The 24,869-nt window shown below is 48.8% G+C and overlaps 1 protein-coding gene across 3 annotated transcripts in view; it reads right to left on the reverse strand.

Annotated features, from left to right (window-relative positions):
• The window catches only part of LOC144125277 (multiple C2 and transmembrane domain-containing protein-like), a 200,579-nt gene that overhangs the window by 60,127 nt on the left and 115,583 nt on the right, over positions 1 to 24,869 (reverse strand). For all 3 annotated transcript variants that reach the window (XM_077658524.1, XM_077658525.1, XM_077658526.1), the window contains exons 2-6: positions 15,248 to 15,583; positions 10,442 to 10,778; positions 8,106 to 8,191; positions 7,372 to 7,594; positions 5,208 to 5,337 (exon numbers count right to left, since the gene is read on the reverse strand). In XM_077658524.1, coding sequence (XP_077514650.1) covers positions 5,208 to 5,337; positions 7,372 to 7,594; positions 8,106 to 8,191; positions 10,442 to 10,778; positions 15,248 to 15,583 — 1,112 coding nt within the window. The remainder of the gene's footprint in view (positions 1 to 5,207; positions 5,338 to 7,371; positions 7,595 to 8,105; positions 8,192 to 10,441; positions 10,779 to 15,247; positions 15,584 to 24,869) is intronic.

A 24,869-nucleotide genomic window follows, 5' to 3' on the forward strand; every position in this document is an offset into this window, starting at 1 on the left:
ATGCAGAAAACTAAAGTAATGTTCAAGAATCTCGGAAGGGAACACCAGTTTACGATTAGTAGCGAGGCGCTGGAAATGATAAGATAGTACGACTACTTAGGGCAGGTAGTTGACCGCAGATCCGGATCACGAGATTGAAATAACTAGAAGACTAAGAATGGTGTCGAGCGTATTTGGCAGGTACTCTCAGATAATAAATGTCACTTTACCAGTATCACTAGAGAGAAATGTACACAACAGTTGTATCTTACCGGCACCCACCTAAGGGACAGAAACGTGGAGGATAACTAAAGGGTTCAGCTCAAGTTAAGCACAACGCAGCTAGCTATGGAAAGAAAAATTATAGGTGTAACGTTAAGGCACTCGAAGCGGGCAGAGTCGGCGAGGGAACAAACGCAGAATGGCATCCTAGTCGAAATCGATAAAAGTAAGTGGGCTTGGGATGGGCATGTAATGCGAAGTCAAGATATTCGATTATCACTGAAAGTATAACGGACTGGATTTCAAGAGAAGGCAGGCGTAGCAAGGGGCAGCAGAAAGTTAGGTGGGCGGATGAGATTAGGAAGTTTGCGTGGATAAGGCGACCGCAGCTGGCCCATGAGAAGGTTAATTGGAGCGATATGCGGAAAGCCTTTTTCCTCCAATGGGCGTAGTCTGGCTAATGATGATATGAAATGCAAGCACGCTTATGGGAAGGTACGTAACAGGAGTACGCTATATGGACCACGACTGAGCTTTCTCCTTAACGGGGACACTGAGGAGAATTCTATGCTATTACTGTTCTCTGTAACACTTGACTCCTTGGCTCTTTCTAGGTTTGTTAACGTTTTTCCGGCAGCAAAGGGCGCCTTTAACGCCGAGAAAGTGATCTTTAAAAGTGTTCATGACATCGACTGAAACTCGTGACGTCCTCACTGAAAAGGACGAGTTGCCACCGTCTTGAAGTGAATGGCGCTGTAGCGCCGCCTCCGGGATCCGCGTAGAAAGAAAAAAACGATCCGCGTAGAAAAAAAAAAAAAGATGTTTCACCACTGGCAAAAACACGTAGCAGCGCTGCGCGGGAGAGAGAGCAAACCTTTTTGAATGGACTGGTATACTACAGGCAATGTTTCGCTCACACACTGCTTTTGAATACGTTGTATTTCTGAGCGCCTGTGCGCTTTATCGGGACAGTGGCATTGGACGCCGCGGTCGGGTTCGAACCCGGGAACTCCGGATCGGGCGCTCGGCTACTGATCCGGAGTTCCCGGTTTCGAACCCGACCGCGGCGGCTGCGTTTTTATGGAGGCAAAACGCTAAGGCGCCCGTGTGCTGTGCGATGTCAGTGCACGTTAAAGATCCCCAGGCGGTCGCAACTATTCCGGAGCCCTCCACAACGGCACCTCTCTCTTCCTTTCTTCTTTCACTCCCTCCTTTGTCCCTTCCCTTACGGCGCGGTTCAGGTGTCCAACGATATATGAGATAGATACTGCACCATTTCCTTTCCCCCAAAAAAAACATTTACTATTATATACTAACTATGACAGTCGCATGTCAGAGCTGGATTGTCTGATGTGCTCCGTTTGCCAACGAAAACTCAAACACATCCTGTTCTTTTTTTTTTTCCTCCACTCCATCCTTGATGAGTTCACAACTCACTCACAATCAACTTTATTTTTTTCAGTCATGCTTCTTCTGGTTCTTTCCTGTACACTCCAAGTAGTTTTCCACATGAAGGCCGGTTTTGTCTAACGTCATGTGTCGATTATCACTGTTCTTGTTCCATGCTTCGTTTCTGTTCCCTCATATCTTGACCGTGACCGCAATTAAGGCCCTCATCACAAGCAAAGCGAGCAGGACCATATCGCGATTCCTCTTCGTGACTGTAGCGACAGTTTAGCTGCAGCGTTCGGTTTTCGACATTTTTAAGAATTGCTTAAGCCTTCAAGTTATATGCTGAAAGGGAACATTCATTCAAATTTATTTATTTTTAGTTACAATACAAAAACGGATCGATGCAAAAATTAAATATTTTTTTTAGTTAAGCACAGTTTAAAAAGCGAACCCGGAGACAAAAGTTTGGGCAATGTGACCTTAAAGACGCTAAATACCTCTCCGGCCGAAGTACTGGAGGCCAAAAACTAATAAAACTGACGGTCATTTTGCGTAGTTAGGCCAGATGCGAATTAGGTGCGCTAGCACTGTGTGACCATTATTTTGCATTGTTTACCGTAGTTATGTTTGTTGTCCGTGATATTGGCATGTGATTAAAGTGGTATATCAAGTGCATTCTGTGTGTGAATGGCATGGATGAAGCACAGAGGATACATGACACAATGTTTATCATAATCGTTCTAGGCATGCATATCAGTCGTGGCTCCAGATCTGCGAAAAGTGCGAATGCGTGGTGGGCGGTGTTGTAAGGGAAAGATCAGGTGGCCCACCTGCCACTTAGGTCACGTGACCGTGTGCGCAGGCTTTAGACAGACAGGTCACGAGAAATCAGTACTTTCTTTATTGCTCTTCGCTGCGCCGAGCACCATGTGTGTCTGCCTCTTGGTAATGGGGCCTCCATTGTCAAGAGCACCTTTGGTTAGGGGCACGAACACGCATATTCATGTTACCTTAAAACCCTCCGTGTCCAGACGCAGCCGGACACGTACAGCGCTAACTGGCAACTTACGACGGTGTATACCAACATCACGGGAGGAGAAAAAGAGGATAAATATTAAATTAAAAATTGTGGGGTTTCACGTTCCGAGGGGACACGTGGGATACGATGGACGATTTAGTGGAGGGCTCCGGAAGAACAGCAGTTAAAGAACCTGATATTCTTTAACTTGCGCTGAGATCGCAAAGCACATGGGCGCCTTTTGCATTCCGCCCCCATCGAAACGGGGCCGTGTTTCGATGATGACAAACGACAAGATATCATCTTAGTGAAGCCGAGCGACAGCATGTCGTCACGTTCCACCGCAGGTTCTTATCATCCTTTTACGTGTCCTTGTTAAAGCCTCTCCGCGTGACGCCGGTGCACGCGTTTAATCAAGGCGAGTCAACAGGAACTGCCGCTGGGAGGCGCTGGCCTCTCCTGCCTTGTCAACTGCAACAGTTCACTTTGCACTTGTTCGCAACGCCTGGGCAAGATGGCATTTTAAATTACGTGACTACAGCCACACTTGTCTCCCACAGCGCGATGTTGGCTCAATCTGTTATAATCGGGGACCGACCACTAGCTTGAGTGGATTCTCACGCAGAATGCCCAGTGAGCTGACGAATGTGTCAGGCAAGAAACGTCGTCGGCGCGGTGTCGATTCCCGGCGCAGCCACTGCGGCGCCGACAGCAGAGTCTCTTCCCTGTGTTGCTGGAAGGCGGGGTATGTCCCAACCATGCCGAGACGCAGTTTCGGCTGGGCGCGCACAACAGCGTCGCCAGGCAGTGCGCGCGAGACGTGAACGCTCTGTGTATGCTACTTCGGGCGATATGCGGCCGGGCGCCCCACGCCGGCCGTTTTCGCAATGTTCCGCGCGCGCGATTATTTAGCGACAGGATGCTACATGCGCGGCTTTAGATATACAGTGTACGCTGTGTAAATATAGGCAGTGGTCGCTGCTCGCGCAGGGTTATACTTCGTACAGTGCCTAGACAATCGCGCCAGAGCGGCGCAAACTTTTTGTCATTTGTATTTTGTGAATTCAGCACATAGCTCTCCCCCGTCCTTTTTCGCTATTGCTCCACTATGCACTTCTCGCTATCCTCACTCTGTTACTTTTATTTCCGCCTGCCGTACCTTCGGTGCTGAACATATCAGACAGCAACTGCCGCGGCCGGCAACATCTTTCCCTTCGTATTTGTATTTTTCTTCCAATAAACCGCTACTAACACAATAGAGAGGCGCGACGCCAGTCGATCACTGCCAGAGGGAAACAAGGCCTTGCCTCTTTTCTGAGAACTGCCGCTGCAAATGATGGGAGCCGTTTTTTTTTCATAAGTATCGCGACCAGAAGACAGCGAGCTTCCTGTAAGTGGGGACGCTTCCTTCGACTCCACTATGGCCTGCAACCAAACCAAGCCCGGACTGCCTTCCCTGTGGTATAGCACTGCCACTGTGCCTGCAGCGAGATCGTCGTCGCTACCAGGAAGCTGTCTCTCGCCACCAAAATGGCTGCTAGAGTGCGCTGGTGACGCCTCCTGCGGTGGCCGGCTCAACTCACTGCACGAGTCCCGCTGATTGGTCAATCCTTAATGAGCTACGTTCGCCAGCTAGTGGTCTGCTGGTCCCGGACTCTATTCAAGTAGCCGGACAGAATGTGTGCAGTGCGTGCTTACTTCTTGCGTTTACTCATGCGCTCTCGCATGCGGATGTTTACACTAGTAAACATGCGGAATAACTCTTGTAATCTACTCTTTAAATGTGTCTCCGGCCGCTCCGTAAGGCGCCCGTGTGCTGCGCGATGTCAGTGCACGTTAAAGATCCCCAGGTGGTCGAAATTATTCCGGAGCCCTGCACTACGGCATCTCTCTCTTCCTTTCTTCTTTCACTCCCTCCTTTGTTCCTTCCCTTGCGGCGAGGTACGGGTGTCCAACGATATATGCGACAGATACTGCGCCATTTCCTTTCCCCAAAAACCAATTATTATTATTATTATTATTAATATTATTATTATTATTATTATTATTATTATTATTATTATTATTATTATTATTATTATTATTATTATTATTATTATTATTATTATTATTATTATTATTATTATTATTATTATTATTATTATTATTATTATTATTATTCCAGATCTGAACCCGTGGACACAACCTGGTCACCGGCCGGGCCCTCCTATCTTTTCCTTTCTCTACGTCAAACCTGTTACTGCGACTCTGTCCCACTAGACTCCGAAGACTTTCCATAAGAATCCAGAAGAGTCGCCTTGCCGGACTTCCATAACCCTAACACGCTGGTTTTCTGCTTGCTCACGGTAGAGCGCCGTTATGAGCGAGGTCTCAAGATGTCGCCACCACCACCGCAGGTTGCCTCAGCCGCCTCAGTAGCCTCTCACCAGTGGTTCATAGTAGCCCATAGTAATCCAGCGGTAGAACTTTTCCGATCTATCGATTCCGCCGCAATGTCATGCACGCAGCCACAGCAACAACAGCGCCACCCTACAGCGAGGGACGGCAAACGCAAACGCGAACGCCGCACGGAGAGCGGCTGCCGATGCATACATACCTGTTGCTCGACGTCGTCACGGGCCGATGCAGGCAGCAGCGTGACCGTGAGCACAATGTAGCCGAGGTCCTTGGCGTTCGCGTCTTCCGCCTTGCCGGACTCGGTCAGGTTGAGCAGGATGTCCGTCGGCCTGCAGCACAGAACGCGAACACAGGGTGCAGTTTTCCCCTTGCCTCAGTCTACCTCTCTTTTCACGGCAGCGCGATCATGTCCCGCATTAATGAACCGGAGAATGCTTCCGAGCACGGTGCTAGAATTGCGAGCTAGAAGTACAGTCAAACCCGGTTTTAACGAAATAATGAATATAACGAAGGAATGATGATTCGCCTTGTAAGTTCGGTCAACTCGGGTTATAACGAAGTTACGGCTATAAAGAATAAATCACTGGGACCCTTCAATTTCGTTGTAACGAGGTTCAACTGCACTTCTTGCACAATGGCTATGAGCAAGTCGAACGGTAGTGCGACCGACCGGCATCAGCAGCTGATTCGAACGCTGATCCGTACTCCAACACCGCCTCGATTTAAATGCTAGCTAGAGCAGCCAGTTTAAGCAAATGAAAAAGTTATAGGCTTTTCCATCTGCCAAGTGGCTTATGACAGTTTCTAACCAAGTCAGTCTGAGTAAGACGCTTCGTGTTGAGTCCAAGAATGAGGAATCTCAGCGTCACGTTTTCTACACGAATGCGCCGAGCACCAGTTAAGGCGTGCGAAACAAACCCAATACTCCAACCTTTGTCGATCCAGCAAATAGCGTCTGTTCCCAGCCTTTCCACCTCTCATAGAACGCATAGAACGTGGCGCAGCACGTGCGAAAACTAAGTGATATGAATTAGTCTCTCCTCCTCTTCCTCTTTGATCTACACTACCGCAAATGTGTATCAGTCATTACTATCACAGGTTTGCAGTGATGAACGCCATTAGACGACAACCACCATCCCTGCCGAGAGTCACACTGTGAGTCTCGTTATCCTGCATTTCTCACGCATTGGTGCTTTCATTTGCTGCGGCCAGAAGTTTTGGTTTATGCGGGCTTTTCCATCACCTCTATGACAGTCTTGAGAGGTCCTCCTATATCGCCCCATAACACTGTTCGCTCCGTTTTATTGGGATCGTCCTCAACGTGCAGTCGCCATTATGAACGCAAGGAAAGCAAGTAATCGATTCACAAACCGACACCATTCGTTCTAACCCAAGTGAGCCCAGCCACAGGATCGTGCCTCCCCACCGGCGAATAGGTCCGCTCGCGAGATAACCGGTGCTGCATCATTAGCGACCACGCACACAGAACGCGCGGCGTGTGCCAAAAGAGGGAGCGCGGAACGGGGCAGTCCATCTTCCCGATGCCCACGCTGCATCCCGGCGACGGCGTACACGACGCGTTATCAACAAGCCAGTCAGGCAGCGACAACAATGGCGATCAGGACGTCTAATATGCTCCGGCAGAAAAGAGGAATGGCTTTCCCCTCGGGTGATGACAACAAATATGTGCTGCTCGCCACTATTGTTCCATTCCTACGTGCAGCATGGGGTTCGTGTCTGGTGCAATATGGCAGGTAACACTTTCTAAGCGCACTGTCAAGGATTACTCCCGAGTATGAGTGCAAAGCTTCTTTTTTTTTTCTCAGTTACTTTACTCAAGGCGCATGATCGCTTCGGTGCCTTTTCAAGCTCATTGTGAGAGGAAAAATTAATTTGGATTTTGAGAGCGAGTTCAGCGTTCCCTTTGAAGTTGCTCAAAACTGCAATTAATAAACCGTCACCTCACTTACTGGTGTATCGCCTAATTAGTCAAAAATCATCCAAAACACAACGGCTCGCCAGCGCTGCCATCGTCTGCATATAGCGCTGAAGTGTCGCGAAGAGGTGAAGAGGTCCACATCGAACATGTGCAGATTTGGTCAAAAGTCTTCGGGCCATGTGGCTTGCTTCTCAAGCCGTGTACTGGAGCATTTGTAGAAGCGCTGAAGCTTTAAATATCTGTAAGATGATCAAGAAACCTCATCCTCACTTGTTACATCTTTTGGTTTTTAGAAGCGACGAGACTGCTGCGCTATATACGGTTCCGTACAAAGCCCCGTGACTTGTGACCTGAAGGTTTCTTGACCAATGCTTGTACTCCTCTTGCAAACAGCTACCGCCAACGATACACCGTGCACGCGTACCTGTCTATCTCTAGCGTGTGCAGCTCTACGGCGGCAGCGCCCATGAAGTCGTCCTGGAGGCCGAAGTCGTAGTCGTAGACGCGCACCACCAGCGGGTCCCATAGGTCGCGCACGGCCACCGTGAAGCACTCGTCCCAGTACGGGTCCAGCGAGCGGGACACGGTGCGGCTGCGGTACACCTGCCGACCGCCCTGCTTGAACTTCACGTACGGGTCGCTCGTGCCTGCGTTATGTTGGGAAGGGTCAGCAGACGCAGGAGCACTGGCCCGCTTTAGCTTTATTATATTTCCTACCAGCCTGTGTCCACACACAGCCGTGTTCAAACTACCCTTGTGTCCTGTCATTATAGTTTTGTCCGTGCCGCTGTTGTACCGTGCTTTTTTGTCTGTGGCCCACCTAACCCAAACCAGCGTAATGAGTTGCCAGCCCCACAAAACCCACGCACAGGTGTCGGCAGTAGTATTAATGTCCAGCGCTTCCAAAACCTTTTTACAGAGCGAAATGGCCATTGCGCGCGACGCTACAAACCTTTGCAACTCTGTTTTTCTTTGGTACCACGAAGGAAAGCAGGTTTGGCATCACATCGCGCTCTACAAGGCATTAAGAAGGCTTAGACTGACAAACACGGTGATTGAAAACGTGAAGTGGCCGAGCCAGACTGAGCGAGAGAGAGAGAGGCAGAACTGGACGCGCACAGCATACAATGAAGAAGAAGAAGAAAGGGGGGTACTGACCGCAGGCGTCCTTGGCCACCAGGTTTTTCCCGCAGCGCAGATGCACCTCTAGCTTGTATAACACCACACCCGACGACGGCTCCGTCCTGGCGGCGAAATAAAAGGCAGGGGAGAGGAGAGCAGGGGGTTGTTTTTACGGCCACCGACGCCGAAGCATGCAGTGGAGCTCAGGGATGTTGTTGTAAATGCTACAGTGCAGCGCCCAGAGAGCTCTCAGTTGGGTATCAGTGATATACAGTGCAGTGGGAAAAGGCCAAAGAAAGAAAGAAAGAGAGAAAGAAAGAAAGAAAGAAAGAAAGAAGGAAAGATATAAATAAATAAATAAATAAATAAATAAAGGAAGGAAGAAGTTAAGAAAGAAGGAAAGAACTTAAGAACGAAGGAAAGAAAGAAAGAAGGAAGGAAAGAAAGAAGTTAAGAAAGAAGGAAAGAACTTAAGAAAGAAAGAACGAAAGAAAGAAAGAAAGAAAGAAAGAAAGAAAGAAAGAAAGAAAGAAAGAAAGAAAGAAAGAAAGAAAGGAAGGAAGGAAGGAAGGAAGGAAGGAAGAAAGAAGGAAAGAAAGAAATGGACTGATCGTGCTACAGAGCACAATAATACACGTATTTTCTCTATTATGCGGGTAGCCGCTTGAGACGGACAAACGAAGTCATTCCATACGCACGACTACTGAACACTCACGCGTGCTGCACAGCAGCAATTACGGGAAGCCGACACTGCTCAGCCAAGCCTCCGGAATAATATCAGTACTTGGAAGAGAGAAAACGCATTCCCGGAACCACTTTTGATCTGCGCTAACTAGTTCAATCTATATCCAGTTTAGCTCCAGTTCGGCATAATGCTCATTTCCGTCATAAAAGTGCGCCGAAATGCTATGGAGAATCACAACATGCGCGAAACACAGTCGCCTGACGAAACCTTACGTTACACGACAAAAGTGCCATCCCAAAGAAATGCGAGACTAATGAAGAGCTTTGTGTTACGGTTCAAGTAAAGTACTCGTTCCGACACAGGTAATTCGCTGTGTAGATGGTTGCCGCGGCTCCTAATGTTTGATCGCCGGGACCGTTTCAGGGTAGCTTAGCATGTCCCTCTTGTATCCCGTATACATTGCTGCCCTCATACTGAAGTGCAGTGTCAAAAAAAAAAACATGAGAAAGCACGGACACGAGCACGGATGCAGCGTTCATACTTGTCTCTTTTTTTATTTTTCGCGAGCTTCTTATCTGTCTGAAAATCCAGGTAAACTAGGCCTGCTTTTCTACAATACCGTGAGGCGGTCGTCACAATAATAAAATGTGCTGGCCAGTTAGTATCCACCTTATCCGTGGTACATAGGTATCCACGGCCATCTATAATCCAACACACATAATTCCTTAATACGTAATGGCTGGCTAGTTGGTTGTGCATGCTTAAGACTGCAGCGTATTAGCAACACGGACAAGACCTGAAAAGGAAGCAAACACAGGCGTTGCTTGCGTCCTTTTCTTGTCTTGACCGAGTTGCTAATGCACTGTAGTCTTAAGTAAACATACTTCACACAGTTCGAACTTGATATTGAACCATTATCTACTCACAGTGGAGCTCCTGACAATAAGTCCGCGTATTGAATGTTTTAGGATGCTACAATATTTGTCGCCTTTACAGGCTCAATTTTCCCGACGATGAGATTCCGATTCACTTCTGCCTCATTTGTGTGGTAGGTAAAAAAAAATTTAATCAACCACAGCCACATCACATCATGTTGGAAAAAGGTACTGCAACAAAGACACTAGAAACGTGCTACAAAAACTGAGCGCCTGTCCCATGAAATCCTTATCCTTCGTCGCCTGTGTACAGTTGCGCTGAATTTAGCCAAAATTAAAAATAAAGGCCGAGTTCTCAGCCAAATCTTACCTACGGTCGAACCAGGCTGGGCTAGTTTACCTCAGCGTTCGAACGTGATCTCAGTTAATGATGAAATGAGATAACAACTTAGAAGTTCTGTTTCTGGAGCTCTTTCCGAGCCAACACAAAACAGCCTATTTCGTCATGGTTGATATCGGTGATCACTGTTTAGCCAGTGCTTATTAAATTAAAACAACAAAATTCGTGAAGATACAACACTGTCTTAACATGCCTTTCGAAGCTGCAGTTCTTCGCAGTGTATCATGAGCGTCAAAATCACTATCGACCAAAGCATTGAGGCGTGTCACGAAGAAATGCGGGTCGGCGCAGCACGCCTCTCGATTCAAACTAAAATTGAGATCATTCGAAGGAAACAAGGCAGGAATCAAAGACCTTGGTGCCCAAATACCGCGGTATAGCGAAGCCGTACGCGTGGCATACGCATCCTCACTTGCGGGTCTTCAGAGGGAAGATCTCGTCTCCGCTGTTGGCCGCCGCGGGCGCCCTGACGAGTGCCGAGAGCGCCAGCGGCAGCGGTGGCGGCGGCGGGGACGTCGTTTGCATCAGCGCCGGCGACGTGGCGGCGGCGTCCAGCGACGTGTCCTCGTCCACCGAGACGTCCTGGTGGCGCATCCTGCGCCTGCTCCTCAGCAGCGTGGTGTCCGAGTACGAGGCCTGTTCGCGGCAGGCGGGCGCACTCCGCGCGCACGGCGTCGACGCCACGGAGTCGCGCGCCATTGCTGCCAGGTCCGACGACGACACGTCCGGGTGGCTCATGCTCAAGCGCCCTGCGTCGGCCAACGCCCCAGACGTCACTCGGCGAAGCTAAGCCTCTTTTTTTCTAAGTTTAGGGAAAATCGATACAGCGATCTACCGTTATAACGAAGGTGTCGACGGCACGGCCGAATGCTCCGATGTAAATGACAGTCAGTGACCGCTGCGGTGGGTGGAGAGGTGCATCGATTAGAGAATAAACGTGAGCTGACGCCAAGAAGAAATTAAAATATGCATAATGAAGGAACACTTTAAGGAGAGAGGGGGAGGAAACAGGAGATCATTTATCTGGTGGTCTATCAAAGTTACTCAATGAAACCAAAGGAAAGAAATCCAGGAAGAAGTGCACAAAGATTTCAGTGATATGATACGCGCGGTATATAACCGGCACCCGTACGCCAAATATTTTCTTTGGGAAAACTGATTGGCCTCCGCACTTTTCTACGAAGAAGGTTCACACCCTTCCCCCACCAGCCCTTTCCTAGGGCTGCCCATAAATCTGCCCAGGCAACCTGCAACGAACAGCGCATATGCACACGATGCGAGAGCACGAGCGTAAAGGTCTGCCACTTTTGCAATTGCACTCCCGCGTCACTGACAACCACCGTCCTCGGCATTCGGCCGAGTGGGCCAACAAGGAAAGCATCATGTGCAGGAGGGCAGACGCCCGACAGGCACCCGCTGCGTTTTGTGCGCGTATTTTATCTTCAGAAGCTACATGCCAAGCATCAACTGAGAGTTCTCGAGAAGCGTTTTACAAGCAAGTTTGTGACTATTTTCAATACTGCTGCTTCCAACATACAGCCAAGCCTAACCTAAGAACTTCTGGATTAATAATAATAATTGGTTTTCGGAGAAAGGAAATGGCGCAGTATCTGTCTCATATATCGGCGGACACCTGAACCGCGCCGTAAGGGAAGAGATAAAGGAGGGAGTGAAAGAAAAAGGAAGATGAGGTGCCGTAGTGGAGGGCTCCGGAATAATTTCGACCACCTGGGGATCTTTAACGTGCACTGACATTGTACAGCACACGGGCGCCTTAGTGTTTTTCCTCCATATAGACGCAGCCGCCGCGGTCGGGTTAACATCTGGAAGGCCAAGATCGACTTTCCACATTGCTGAAAGCCACACTTTTTCAATAATGCGCAGTAAAAAAAATAAACATTCAAGCGCAGCGGCCTCGAAAAAGACCCCCTTTGGCGGCTTCCATTTTTCCAGCGACAATAAGGCCTAGCCGTCCGTCCGCCCCCTTTCCAAAAGAGCACCGCCCGTGCGGCACGGCTACAGGCACACACCGTTTCGCTGGCATGTAGGTGCAGAAAAAAAAATTGCGCAGATATGAAAATAAACGGCATCGACGTGTATGGATACGCACACCGTATGAGCATTCCCTTCTTCCACGCACACAGACACAGGCACAAATAGGAACGAGGAACGATTGCCGAGCCTGTTTTCCGTGTGAGGCGCTTTGCCAGCATTTCCGCCTCGGGATGCGGGGCCCATGCCTCAATGCATGCCATTTCCTTTTCTCCGCACAGATGATTCGGGTCCCGGTTGGTCGGGGGAAAAGAGCAGGGAAAAAAAGGAGCGGAAATCCGTATCGAGGGAAGCGCATAATGCGCGTATATGCTAGTAGGGACGCCCACCAGCATTGTGCTCTACCGTACGAGCGTCGGTCATCGAACAAAAAAAAAACATTGTAGGGACAGGAAAATGGGAAAAAAGGTTTCGCGGAGAACTGTGTAGCAACCCATCTGCGCACACAAAACAGGCCGTCCCTGGCAGAAAATGTTTGCATAGGGTAATTTCCATGAATGTAATGAACGTCGGGGCCCTTTCGCTAGCGCTGTTCGCACATTAACTGCCTGACCGTCAACCGCCTTGTTGTTAGCCCCCCCCCCCCCCCCCCCCCCCCCCCCCCCCAGCCGTTAACCTGCTCTGCATGCTTTAGCGATATCGCGCGATGCAACCGATATTCTGGTACACTGAAGCAGCATAGAACAGACATATCGGTGGTTAGTGTTCTATGCAGTTGTAGAATTCTCGCGAAGTTTTCGAAATGAAACACGCTGGTGATTTTGGGCAATGATGTGCCTTTCTCGAGATCTTTGCTTGAAGACTCATAGCATTTCTCTTCCGGTCTTTTAATCCTGCGGAACAGAATTCCTCTATGAAGTCCAGCATTCTTGGAGAAAAATTTTGAATATGTATTGGAATATTGCATGGTACTGTTGAGTAAATATTGAAGGTAATATTCCATTCTAATGATGCGTAGTAAAATATTTTTTTCTTGTTTTTTTGCATCGCTCGCATCGAGCAGTAAGACTGTCACAGAAGACCAATGGAGGACGTTTTTTTCAATGGGGAACGAATTCTGGTAATGCACCAACTAGCCTGCAAAAACGTTCTCGCGACGTTTTTACGATAGCAAACACGTTAATAGCAAAAAAATGCAAGCTGCCGACGTAGATCTGCGGATATATTGATTATTTTAGTGAGCTCTTGCAATATATGAAAAAAATGATTTCATAAACTCATTCCCGCTGAAAAATTATTTTGTCCAGGATTGCTGGGTGTGAACCTGAATTACGCTAGCCTCATTGAATGCTACTATAGTTTAGTTGGGGTGCGCATTCGGATGCGCACTTGTTGTGCACATGCCCTGTTTGGCAGTTTCCGAAGAATACAACCTAAACCGCACCTGTTATCCGCTCAGAAGTAATGGACACAAAAACAAGTAAACACATTAGGGACCGAGTTAGGGAAAGAGAGGAGAAAGAAAGAGCAACCACTGCTGCCTTTATTATGGTTAGCGCAACAACCTCGTTGTGATGAAGCTGGAAGTTGCGTTTAACATTCCTCACGTCATGCAATTTCTGACAGAATTCAGAAGACGGTGGTGGAAGACCTGTGAAATGCTCGACACGCTAGCGCTTTTGCCGCCCTTGTGAGGTGCGCGCCGCAGACTTGTCCGTCGGGAACTAGAGAGAAGCATATTTTTATTTTTCTTCTCTACTTCTATTCTGCACTTTCTCTCCTGCCTCGAGTTCTCGCTTGTGCTAGTCTTCGCTACGTCTTGCGCCACTGAAATCTCTTCCAGAAACTCTTCCCAAAACTGAACCATCAAAAAGCCAAGAAAAAGAGCGAATTACACGACGGCCTCAAAGTAAACGCCTCTTATTTATCCGCCCATCTGTTGCACTATGTCACTTTCTTCTCCCCTTTCAAAGCGAACCGACAGGTGCCAGTTTCCGAGCTTGTTTTGTATCCTCCGGGTTTCTGTCTTGCCGCCCGACAGCTGTATCAGACATGTACCGAGCCTCCATGAGCTAACAGGTCTCACGGCAGTGCATGCTAATCGATTCTGAGATCAAAGACAGAGAAACGTCTCAACAAAGTTCGCCAACGACGCGACTCGAGGCGTTGTTGCTCCTGTCTTTCAGCGGAGCTCTGTCGACGCTACAGGCGTAGCCACTTGAAAAAGAGCTGGAACACGCATTCACAAAGTTCTTTCTAAGCGCACGTCCTCGCTTGGGGCGTGACTGGCAAGCAGGACTGCACACCCGTACCATCGTCACGAACTCTCTGCCTCTTGGAACCAAGCTACGGTGAGGAGGAGGAAAAAAACTTTATTCAGGGCCAGCACTAAAGCCCAGTGAAGAAGAGCGCTTGGTTCGCTGAGGCCCGCTGATCATCTGCCGAGCCTGAATGAAACCAAGCACTTCAGGAACGGACGGGAAGGTAAGGGAAATAAGGAGAGGTAATGGCAGCGTTACATGAAGGCAGAATGTGTTCTGTGTCTGCCCTCGTTTCCTATAGTTCGAACAGTGAGCTGTGCCATGCCGTTCGAATTTCAAGAGCACCAATGGGATGAGGAGAGTGCTAGTTTGAACTTTGCGAAGGACGTGTGCTTTTTCCGCATTGAATGATGGGTGAGGATGGCGTAAAATTATGCGGCTTTCCCGGGTGGTCTGGTAGTGTTCAGCTATTTGCACTTTGTGAAGCATGGTGTACCGAACGAGTCGTGGGACGGGCACTGTTGTGCAGCGCGCCCGCAGACGGGGACAAAGGGAAGTGGGGACCGGTCGAATCAAGATCAGGACAGCGGGAAGTGGAAGAGGGACAAGTTCTCACTTCATTTCGCTCACCAGAGAACAGACGCAGAATACAGGGACGCAGAAAAATCAAGACAGGGGATTTTGACTGCCTTCTTCTAGCTGACTGGCGATTGTGCACCCCCTATAAGTCTCCCTGTCAAACAGACTCTGAACAGTGCGTGGCGAGAAAAGAGAAAGCGCCTCTCCTATCTTCTCTCTGTGTCCCTGTCCTTCAGTTAGCGCTGGTGTGATCGTTCGAGAAGAATAAACCAACACTCCCAGGGACATGCACTAGTAAGTCGTCTACTTCGTACGCTCCGTGGGACAATGACTCCAGCAGCTGTAATGGAGGTCCTGGACCGCCAGGAATGGAGTTCGGTACGCACCCGAGTACTGCAGACTGTTGGCCGTGCCGGTGGCGTGGTGGCGTCGGCCGTCCGACGAGACGGACGAGGAGGCCCCCCCTGCCGGCGAGGAGGTCCCCCTGCTGTGTCGGTGCAGCCGGTGGCCCAGCTTGCGGAAGGTGGTGGACACAGCGCACGCGATGCGCTTGGTGGCCGCGCCCGCGCGCCGCCTCGGAGACGTGGTCGTGTGCGGCTGCTGTTGGCGCTGCTGCTGCGCAATGTCCGGCGGCGAGGAGGCCGGCCGCTGTCCCTCCGACGACGAGGCGCGGACGGGCGACATGGGCTCGCCGCCGACGCCGCCATCCTCGTCGCCGGAGCCTGCACCCAGAGGGAACAACAACACGTGCAGTCACAACTCTGTGTGGAAAAAATGGCCACCTCTCTGAGACCGAAGTCGATGTGCCTATAATGTGACTACGCGCCATTAGGTAATCCGAATTCCTAATCAACCTCCTGTTTTCTCTCTTTATTATTTCCCTCATATTTCCATCGAATGCACTTTCACTGCCGCGTGGCAGGGAGCGTCTGTAGTCTTCAGCCTTTGCACATTCCGTGACGCCACTCATTCACAAGTGCGTGCGCCCACCTACGCCTTCATTTTGTGTGACTCGGTCCCACTTCATACGCTGAGTTCCCCGGCTGATCCGTCCCTAGATAAATTGGATGTACGAATTCTCTTCCCTTTGTTATCCACTTTGTACCCATTTCTTTTGTATTTTACTCCAAATGCTCGATAGACGAGTTCAGGTGTAAACCGCATTGCTCGGCAGTTGTGATGTGGGCAAAGAATTTTTCCTTTGTTATAGTGGCACGAATCAATACACATCACGGGCCAGATTGTTCGTCGTCTGTGTTTGCGCCTTTCATAAGAACAGATGCTGTCTCGCCAGCAGAAAGGCGCGCAAGAGCACTAAAAAAAAGAAATAGGAGTCAGGTTGTCGTCCCGTTCTGATTTCGGATTGTGAGGGTACGCCATTTCACGCTGAGTGCCACAAAAAACAATACCCGCTGCAACCAACACCTGAAAATCCAGCAGCACAATTTTTTGCACAACGAACACATCTGACATTAGGCCGCGTTTTGACATTCTATATATATTTGACGCCATAACACAAAACGCATGACCGCAAAGAAAAAAAGTGACATTCAGCCATTAAATTTGTCCAGGGGGTATTGACTGGTTACCCTGTGCGAAGTTGTGTTTTGCAGCTTGATTTTCCTTCATCACATACCTTACTTTCGATACACGTGTGTCTCTGGGGGCATTTCGCAGATTCACGAATCCACACTTCACTCTTCTATACTCAAGAACGTATGATGTTTTGATCAGCCGCCAACGAGCAGTCATTTTCAAGAAGTACTTCAGTCCATTTCATAACCTTTAGGATTGTACTTACTCAACCTCATCTTAGACCCTGTCCAGCCTTTCCCAAGAGCAGTGGGAGGCCACCCTACTCAGCGATGACTATAAGTGCCAGCTGGCAGAAAGGGCCACCGCGGCGTCGATGACCAATCGAATCCCGGACCAGGTGCTCCACCCTCGACGCTATCTGAAGTCTCTAAATAAGTTAATACCACCACCATTCACCAACACACCTGGTTTTTTTTTTCATGACCCCCTTCTTTTTTTCATTCACTGTGCATCAATGTAACAAATAGAAAAAACATTTCCGGAAGGATTCGGGCGCTTGGGCGTCCAAAGAAAGCTGATGAACGGCAGTGGCCAGAAGAGCGAACTACATAAATTTAATAGTCTAGTACATGATCCAATAGTCTTTTTTCCTCCCTAATACGTCATTAGTTCGAAACTCAATGTCATAAATCAAGTAAAACTACGACGCATTAACTACACACGTCAAGCCCGCTTGGTAGTTCACAACCCCAGGCGTGACTGCAAGCAAAGCATTGACTTCAAACAAAGGCAGGCGTATAAGGCTCACTCTAGCTCTCATTACACTCCCGCTGAGACAAGTCCAACACTGCCGCGACGACTCACAAAAAAATCAACTAAAAACAACCGCCGCTGCTTAAAGGGTCCCTCTTGAAAAGTAATCAAGCGCATCTCGCGAGCACTCCAAGAAACACGCGCATTTGTTTGTCCTTTCTACATTTTCCCCCGCCCAGCATTTCCTGCTGTTTTCCCCGTCCGCTTCCCAGTCAAACAAACTCGTCGCGGAGCTCTCAGATTAAAGGCGCTCTCGCGGGATTAATCGTATTCTCCGAGGAGGGTAACGGATACGGTCTCTGCAGCGAGAAACTCGTTAGAATGTCACGGTGTCGTGCCGAGACTGAAACTAAAAATACGCAAAATACGTGTTGTCGCATCTGAACAAGGTTTATAAAGGAGCCCAGCAGCACAGTCGGTCAGAGAGGGCCCCAGGGGCCATGGCTAATGGAACGTAGCGTGTCCTGCGGACCATGAACCTCATCATTCTCGAGGCAGCCACGACTGACGTCGGCCGAGTAATGCGTGCGCTCTAAGTGCGCACTCTGGGCTCCCTACTTTGTGGCTCATCCTTGTCAGCTTTGCCGGCATTCTGCGCATTCGCTTTCATCATGTCTCAGGACTAATCCTTCACCCTCGTACTACTTTCCTTTGTAAAGTTTCTCATTTCAAACCTTATTTTCAAGTTCTTTCACCCTACTCAACCTCATTTGTTAATAATAATAATAATTGGTCGTTGGGGAAAGGAAATGGCGCAGCACTACTAATTACTAATTGGCTTTTGGTGGGAAGGAAATGGCACAGTATCTGTCTCATATATCGTTGGACACCTGAACCGCGCCGTAAGGGAAGGGATAAAGGAGGGAGTAAAAGAAGAAAGGAAGAAGAGGTGCCGTAGTGGAGGGCTCCGGAATAATTTCGACCACCTGGGGATCTTTAACGTGCACTGACATCGCACAGCACACGGGCGCCTTAGCGCTTTTCCTCCATAAAAACGCCTGTTTCATATATCGGCGGACACCTCAACGGCGCCGGCCGTAAGGGAAGGGATAAAGGAGGGAGTGAAAGAAGAAAGAGGTGCCGTAGTGGAGGGCTCCGGAGTAATTTCGACCACCTGAGGATCTTTAACGTGCACTGACATCGCACAGCACACGGGCGCCTTAGCGTTTTGTCTCCATAAAGACGCAGCCGCCGCGGTCGGGTTCGAGCCCGGAAACTCCGGATCAGTAGCCGAGCGCCCTAACCACTGAGCCACCGCAGCGGGGGAACCTCATTTGTTAAAAGACCAATAAAAATAACGAAACGGACAGGACAGTTACCACTACGGAACGCAAGATTCAGCGACCGCTGCTTACACTGGTTAATACGAAAACGTTCCCCTCATTATTATTTGCCTTCTTCTCTGGTAGAGTGCATTCGACATTACTGTTAAGTCACTCGTGAGGTCAATTCATGTGGGCCAGTCACCATGACGCGGTGTTACCTCAACGCCTCAGAACCGGGAAGCGCCCCTTAACAACTGTAGCTGTAGAAAAAAAAATATGCTAGCAGCAAAAATCTTCCAGACGTTTCTCCCCCTCTCGAGGCGAATGAGTGAGAGTTGTTTAGCCGCAAGCACCCCATTCGCAAATAAGCGTGGCCACTCACAGGCCCGCCTTCGTCACGTCACCCCTAGTGTCACATACTGGCCCACGAGGACCTTGTGCCTCAGGTCTACTGGGTAACCTGCTTTAAGAAGCAGCAAATGTCACAGCTTGACGAAGCTCCGAGCACATTAGAAAGCTAAAAAAACATTAGAAGTAAGCGCACAAGGCACGCTGCGCGCTTACGTATTAAGCTGATACTTGACGACTTGCTCATTATTGCAGGCAGTGCTACAGGACGTTGACCTTTTTACCGGAGCTGCGTATCGGAATTCACAACGTGTCACACAAGAGAATCAAGGAACGACGGCTATCAGAGGAGGTTGTGGTCTATGTGGGTTTAACGTCCCAAAGCGACCCAGGCTATGAGGGACGCCGTAGTGAAGGGCTCCGGAAATTTCGACCACCTGGGGTTCTTTCACGTGCACTGACATCGCACAGCACACGGGCCTCCAGCATTTCGCCTCTATCGAAATTCAACCACCGCGGACGGGAGCGAACCCGCGTCTTTCGGGCCGGCAGCCGAGCGCCATAACCACTCAGCCCCCGCTTCGGCCAGAGGAGGTTGTAAATGACTGCAATGCAAGGGCATCTTAACATCGTCTCGCTGCCGTGACGCAATGAACAGCAAAATATGGTAGTAAAATGCTCTCTCTCGCAAATCCGGAGCTCTACGCGACATCCCTCTTAATCACGAACACAGCACCTCATGAATGCATACTGGCAAGACCATCTCATCCTTCGGCAACTCCCAGCGAGGCAGCGCATATTCTACCTAAGCAGAATACCAAACCTACAGACCGCGCCTAAAATACATAACAATTTTACCTCTTCGTAACGTTAGCCAAACACTCATTAACGAACCCGCAGCGGACCCCCCTTTCCCTTCGTTCGCTTCCGCCAAACCCCAGTGGCTTCCTTTCGTTGACGTCAACAGGAGAGAGGCACGTGGTGCGCAGAACATCTATTACTTTTACCCATCCGCAAATAAAAGCTGCCACGCAAAAACTGCAACAACTACTGCAGCAACGACCACAACAACAACAACAACAGGCTTGATCACGCGCGGGTGACACTCCTCCCCTCCGCCTGTCCCAACGGACGTGGTCGCGTCATTACGAATGGATGACCCGTGGCCGAGAGGCCAAGCGCCTATCCACAGCGGGTGCCAGAGAAAAAAAAGAGGGGGGGGGGCAGCCAAAGCGCCCCCTGGCGGTGGTGCTCAGGCGCCCTCCTGCTTCTCGACGGTTTAAACATCACCGCACTAAAGGAGAGGGGGGGGAGGGAAAGTGAGTGAAACGCATGCCACACACACGCACGTCAAATGAATAATAGACAAGGCTTTCTCTCTCTCCTTGCTGACCACACGGACCATCCACTCCACTCTTGCGCGTGGCCGCTGAAAAACGGTCGCATAAAGCGCCGCTGTTGGCGTCTCCCTCCCCCTTGCGCCCTCTCCCTCAGTGAACGAGGTGAAGGCGCAATCGAACGCGTTCTACCAGTGTGTATTTATAAGAACGGCCAGCGGTGGGGAGAGGCTACCAAGCGCCCAGCGCCATTTCCGCGATAGCGCCGAAACTTTACGACGCGAAAGAAGCAACTGGAGGCCGCGTTTCGCAGAGAAAGACCACGCTTTCCGAGTCGGCGGTACGTGCTCCATGCTCGCACGAAGATTGCGCGATTCAAAAATTGCGGTGAAAACAAGGGATCCCGTTTTGAGGCAGGAAACGGCCCCGAGAATGGTTTTGCACCACATCAAAGTGGTGAAATCTTGGGTACTGCGGGGATACAGAGCTTTTCCTTTTTTTGTGAGGTACAGTAGCTACTACCTGTTACGCACAGGAGGTGTGCAAACGTACTCGCTAGAGGAATGGACTCCGAAATCCAGCGAGGGCACGCCGATTGAAAAAGAAAGGAGGGAGAGGGCAACCAGATCGCTTCACTTTGTGTATAGTTTAGGGGCATGAGCAACGCCGAGAAAAACTGAAAACTGGTTTTGAGAAAAGTCTTCCTTTCTTCTTTCACTCCCTCCTTTATCCCTTCCCTTACGGCGTGGTTCAGGTGTCCAACGATGTATGAGACAGATACTGCGGCATTTCCTTTCCCCCAAAACCAATTATTATTATTATTATTATTATTATTATTATTATTATTATTATTATTATTATTATTATTATTATTATTATTATTATTATTATTAAAAGGAAAGACACAATAATTGTCTCAGCCCTCGAATGACACCCAGGCCGTCTCGTTTGGGAAGGGATGATGGTGGTACACTGAATGAAGAGAGAGAGTGAAAGAGGTGCCGTAATGGAGGGCTGCGGAATAATTTCGGCCACTTGGGGATCTTTAAATTGCACTGACATGCTGATTCTCACCAAGAAAGCAGACCGCATCAAGATAAAGTGCACACAAGATGATGCTGAAAACATTGACCAGAGGAGATCAGATGCCCTTTCCCAACAAGCCCCAAACACGGACACCTCCCCAACGAGCATCCCTTTTGATCCCCGCTCTGCTCTTCCCATCATCTAATTGTTCTCTTTAATGAGAGGTACACGTGCCCTGATTCCCCGATGAAATTTCACCCTGCATCATAACCGAACGAGATTGGAGGAGCTGCGCCCTTTGAAGAGATTAAGGCCGGGGTGGCTCTTAGCCAGTCGGTGACGCGCCGCTGGGGCTCTCAAGAAGATGCAGTGCCCAGCACATACCCGAAATTTTCTACGCCGGCCGCTGAGGTGGATGTTCGCCACCTGCTGTGGACTTGCCCCAGAAATAATAATAATAATAATAATAATAATAATAATAATAATAATAATAATAATAATAATAATAATAATAATAATAATAATAATAATAATAATAATAGGTTTTTGGGAACAGCAAATGGCGCAGTATCTGTCTCATATATCGTTGGACACTTGAACCGCGTTTTTATGGAGGCAAAACGCTAAGGCGCCCGTGTGCTGTGCGATGTCAGTGCACGTTAAAGATCCCCAGGTGGTCGAAATTATTCCGGAGCCCTACACTACCGCACCTCTTCCTTTGTCCCTTTCCTTACGGCCCCAGAAATGAAGGCCTCAAAAACGTGACGACTACAAAACGTTGGAAGTATACAGCTACAAGGGAGGAAGACCTCTTCCCCGTGGCTGGAGCCGTCTCAGATTTTCGGATGAGAAAAGCCTCAACGACCATCTATCGATAGCCGCACCTCACGCCACACGGCAAGTGCTTAAAAAAAAGCGCATAGAAAGCAAGCAGTACGCACGAAAATTAAAACTTGGTCATAAACAAGAAAAAGGCGCAGTAACTGTCTCCCTTTCGATGGACACACCAGCTGCCACCTAAACCACGATGTAAGGCAAGGGATTAAGGAGGGAGGAAGAGAAGGCAGAGGCGCCGTTCTGGAGGGCTCTGACAAAGTGTTTTTCAGCAGCCGCTTACGTTAAAGACAGTAACAGAACTCATTTCCTTTTGCTCGACATATTTATTAAAACCTCTGGACCATCATGAAAGCGCATCTGCGAAATTAGCTGTCACGTTTTCAAAGACTTTCCAAGCTAAGAGAATTTTCGTACGATCGTTGCAGTTGTCGCAAGCAGTTTTCCCTGTGGGTTCTCCGCGCGCGGCCCGCTGCGATCGTTTGGATTTTGTGGATTTGGTGTTCACTGGGCAAACAACGGCTTAAACGTCATTCGTATGCAGCCGCAAACGGTTGCCGCAAAACTGGCAGCATTTAATAGCGACGGCCGGTTGCGCACGTGTACAGAGAGCGGTCTGCGGTACGCGCGATCGATAATATACTTGAGACATGCCGGCCGTTATATTACGCCACGTTCCTTTTTGACTGGTGGGGCTGCTACTTTCGAGACAGCAAGGCGAACGTTTAACGCGGCTCTCAAAGTTCACTTTTACCGCAATGATCAAACTGTGCACTGCGGCAGTGTTTAGGAAAACTGCCAAGAGAAATAAAAAAATAAGTGCGGGGAGCGCTCCGCAAATTGAACGAATCGATGGTGGGAAACTTCAATTTATCATCAGTGAAGCAGGAGCTAAAGAATGTGCTCGTGGGATACTGCTCTCGCAGATAAACGAGCGCTACATTTTGCGAACCCGTTCAGAGAGGAGGCTTACTTTGTTAGTGAATTTAAATTCATTAGATTTACGTTATCCCTAAATGAATAGCAGCTGCTTGGACGGACTTAAAAAGTTCAGCGTTACTTTTATTTTCTTAAGCCTTCTTGTTTCTCGCGTTATTCGCACGAGTTTCCAACTTTCGTACTTGTTCTGACCGCCAGTCTAGAAGTCGATGAACGTTTGCTCACACTCGCTCGAATTTTTCCGAGTTTGCGTCCCAACCAGAAGTGTGCCCCAGTCATTTTATTCCCGCGATTCGTAGTGCTTTTGAAAGGAACAACAAAGATTAAACAAAAAGAAAACACGCGATCCTATGAAGGAAGCCATCCGCCCTGACAGTAAAATATGCGCCTCCGGAAAACTGGCTAGAATTTTTATCAGTGCACAGCCTATGCTTTAGGCGTCGTATAGGGATCTAAAGAAAGAAATACAGCGACGATGGAGCGCATGGCAAAAAAAGAGCAGTCGTGCCGGTGCGCTGGGATTCCGCATGGACGTCCAGCGCGTAATATCCGATGCAGTGCTTAGGGGCGCTCGCGTAGCTGCTGCCATACACTGCTGCCCTCGCAAGCGCAATTTTCGTCACCATATCTATTCTCTGCGTGTTTCAGAACTTTGTGTGCGCGAGCTGGACCGAGTTTGGGCTCTGTTTCGCGAAAGTACCTTTTACTATAGTGGCATATATATATATATATATATATATATACAGAGAAGAGAGGACACAAAACAGAGCGCTATGTGTTGCGTCCTCTCTTCCCTGTCCCGTCTGTCGCGCTGTTATGGATCCTCGTAAATACTACGTATCGATATCCTGATATACTATATACTATGTATCAGTATTCTGATATACTGATATAAAGTAGTGTTGTACTCTACGAGTAATTTGCACTGCAAAATGCTAAATGCATTTTGGCGTGTTGCCATGCAGGTGTGTTTGCATATTCTGCTTTTTAACATTAGTATTGCTAAATAACAAATTATCAAATATTTGCAGGTGGCTTACGTCCACCACATATGCTTTCTCCGGTCTGCTCTTCTCTCAACGTATTAATTTTATGACGCGGCAGGAGGAACTAGTAAGGACTAAACATCGTGCGCTCAAGAGACATCGTAAAGAGATCTATAGGCATTCCATAAAGGTTTTTGCTCAATTCTGTGAGGATCAGCACTAAAAACAGTGCGTTTTGCGAAGAAGTGCCACTGTCGTCGCCAGAAGATGTGGCACAGTGGTCGAATTGAAAAGGCGGCTATTTTACATGTTTTTTTTTTCGCTTTCATGCAGGCACGCGGGCAGCTAGTGAGCAGTGGAGGCGTATAAGCACGGTTATCAGCTTTTAAGGCTACTTAGAGGTGCGTTCACTACGCGCGTTTTAGCCTTGTAACGATTTGACTTTTTTTTGGAAACAGTACACAGAGAAATGAGTTTCTTTGTACGCTGTGAGCAATGATACACAATTGCGAGCATAAACAAAAACTATTGACCGTGCTGTAGTATGTATCGTACGTCATGTGTCGGGCATTACAGGGCTATAGTAAGCATACGGGCGTTGCACATGTCTTCATCCCCTTAGATGCGTTATGCTTGCACCATTAGCACTTATTGGCTGCTGTCTGTGCTTCTGTTCGCTGATCTTGCTACTCATGCTGTTTACGAAACAACCACGAATATTTCTGAACTTTGGTCTGCGTGAAATGAACTACTCCCCGGCGATTGTCGCGACTGAAAGCAGTGCTTCGTGCAGTACATCAGTGTCACGCAGTGAAACTCTATTCAAAGCTCTTTTCGTTACTAAATCAGAACTAATGAGGGAGTAATTACTCATTAACCTCCACCTAAGCGCCACCACACAGTTACAAAGGAGCAAAATTTCGC

Source organism: Amblyomma americanum, chromosome 3 (assembly GCF_052857255.1).
Source record: "Amblyomma americanum isolate KBUSLIRL-KWMA chromosome 3, ASM5285725v1, whole genome shotgun sequence".
NCBI lineage: Eukaryota > Metazoa > Arthropoda > Arachnida > Ixodida > Ixodidae > Amblyomma > Amblyomma americanum.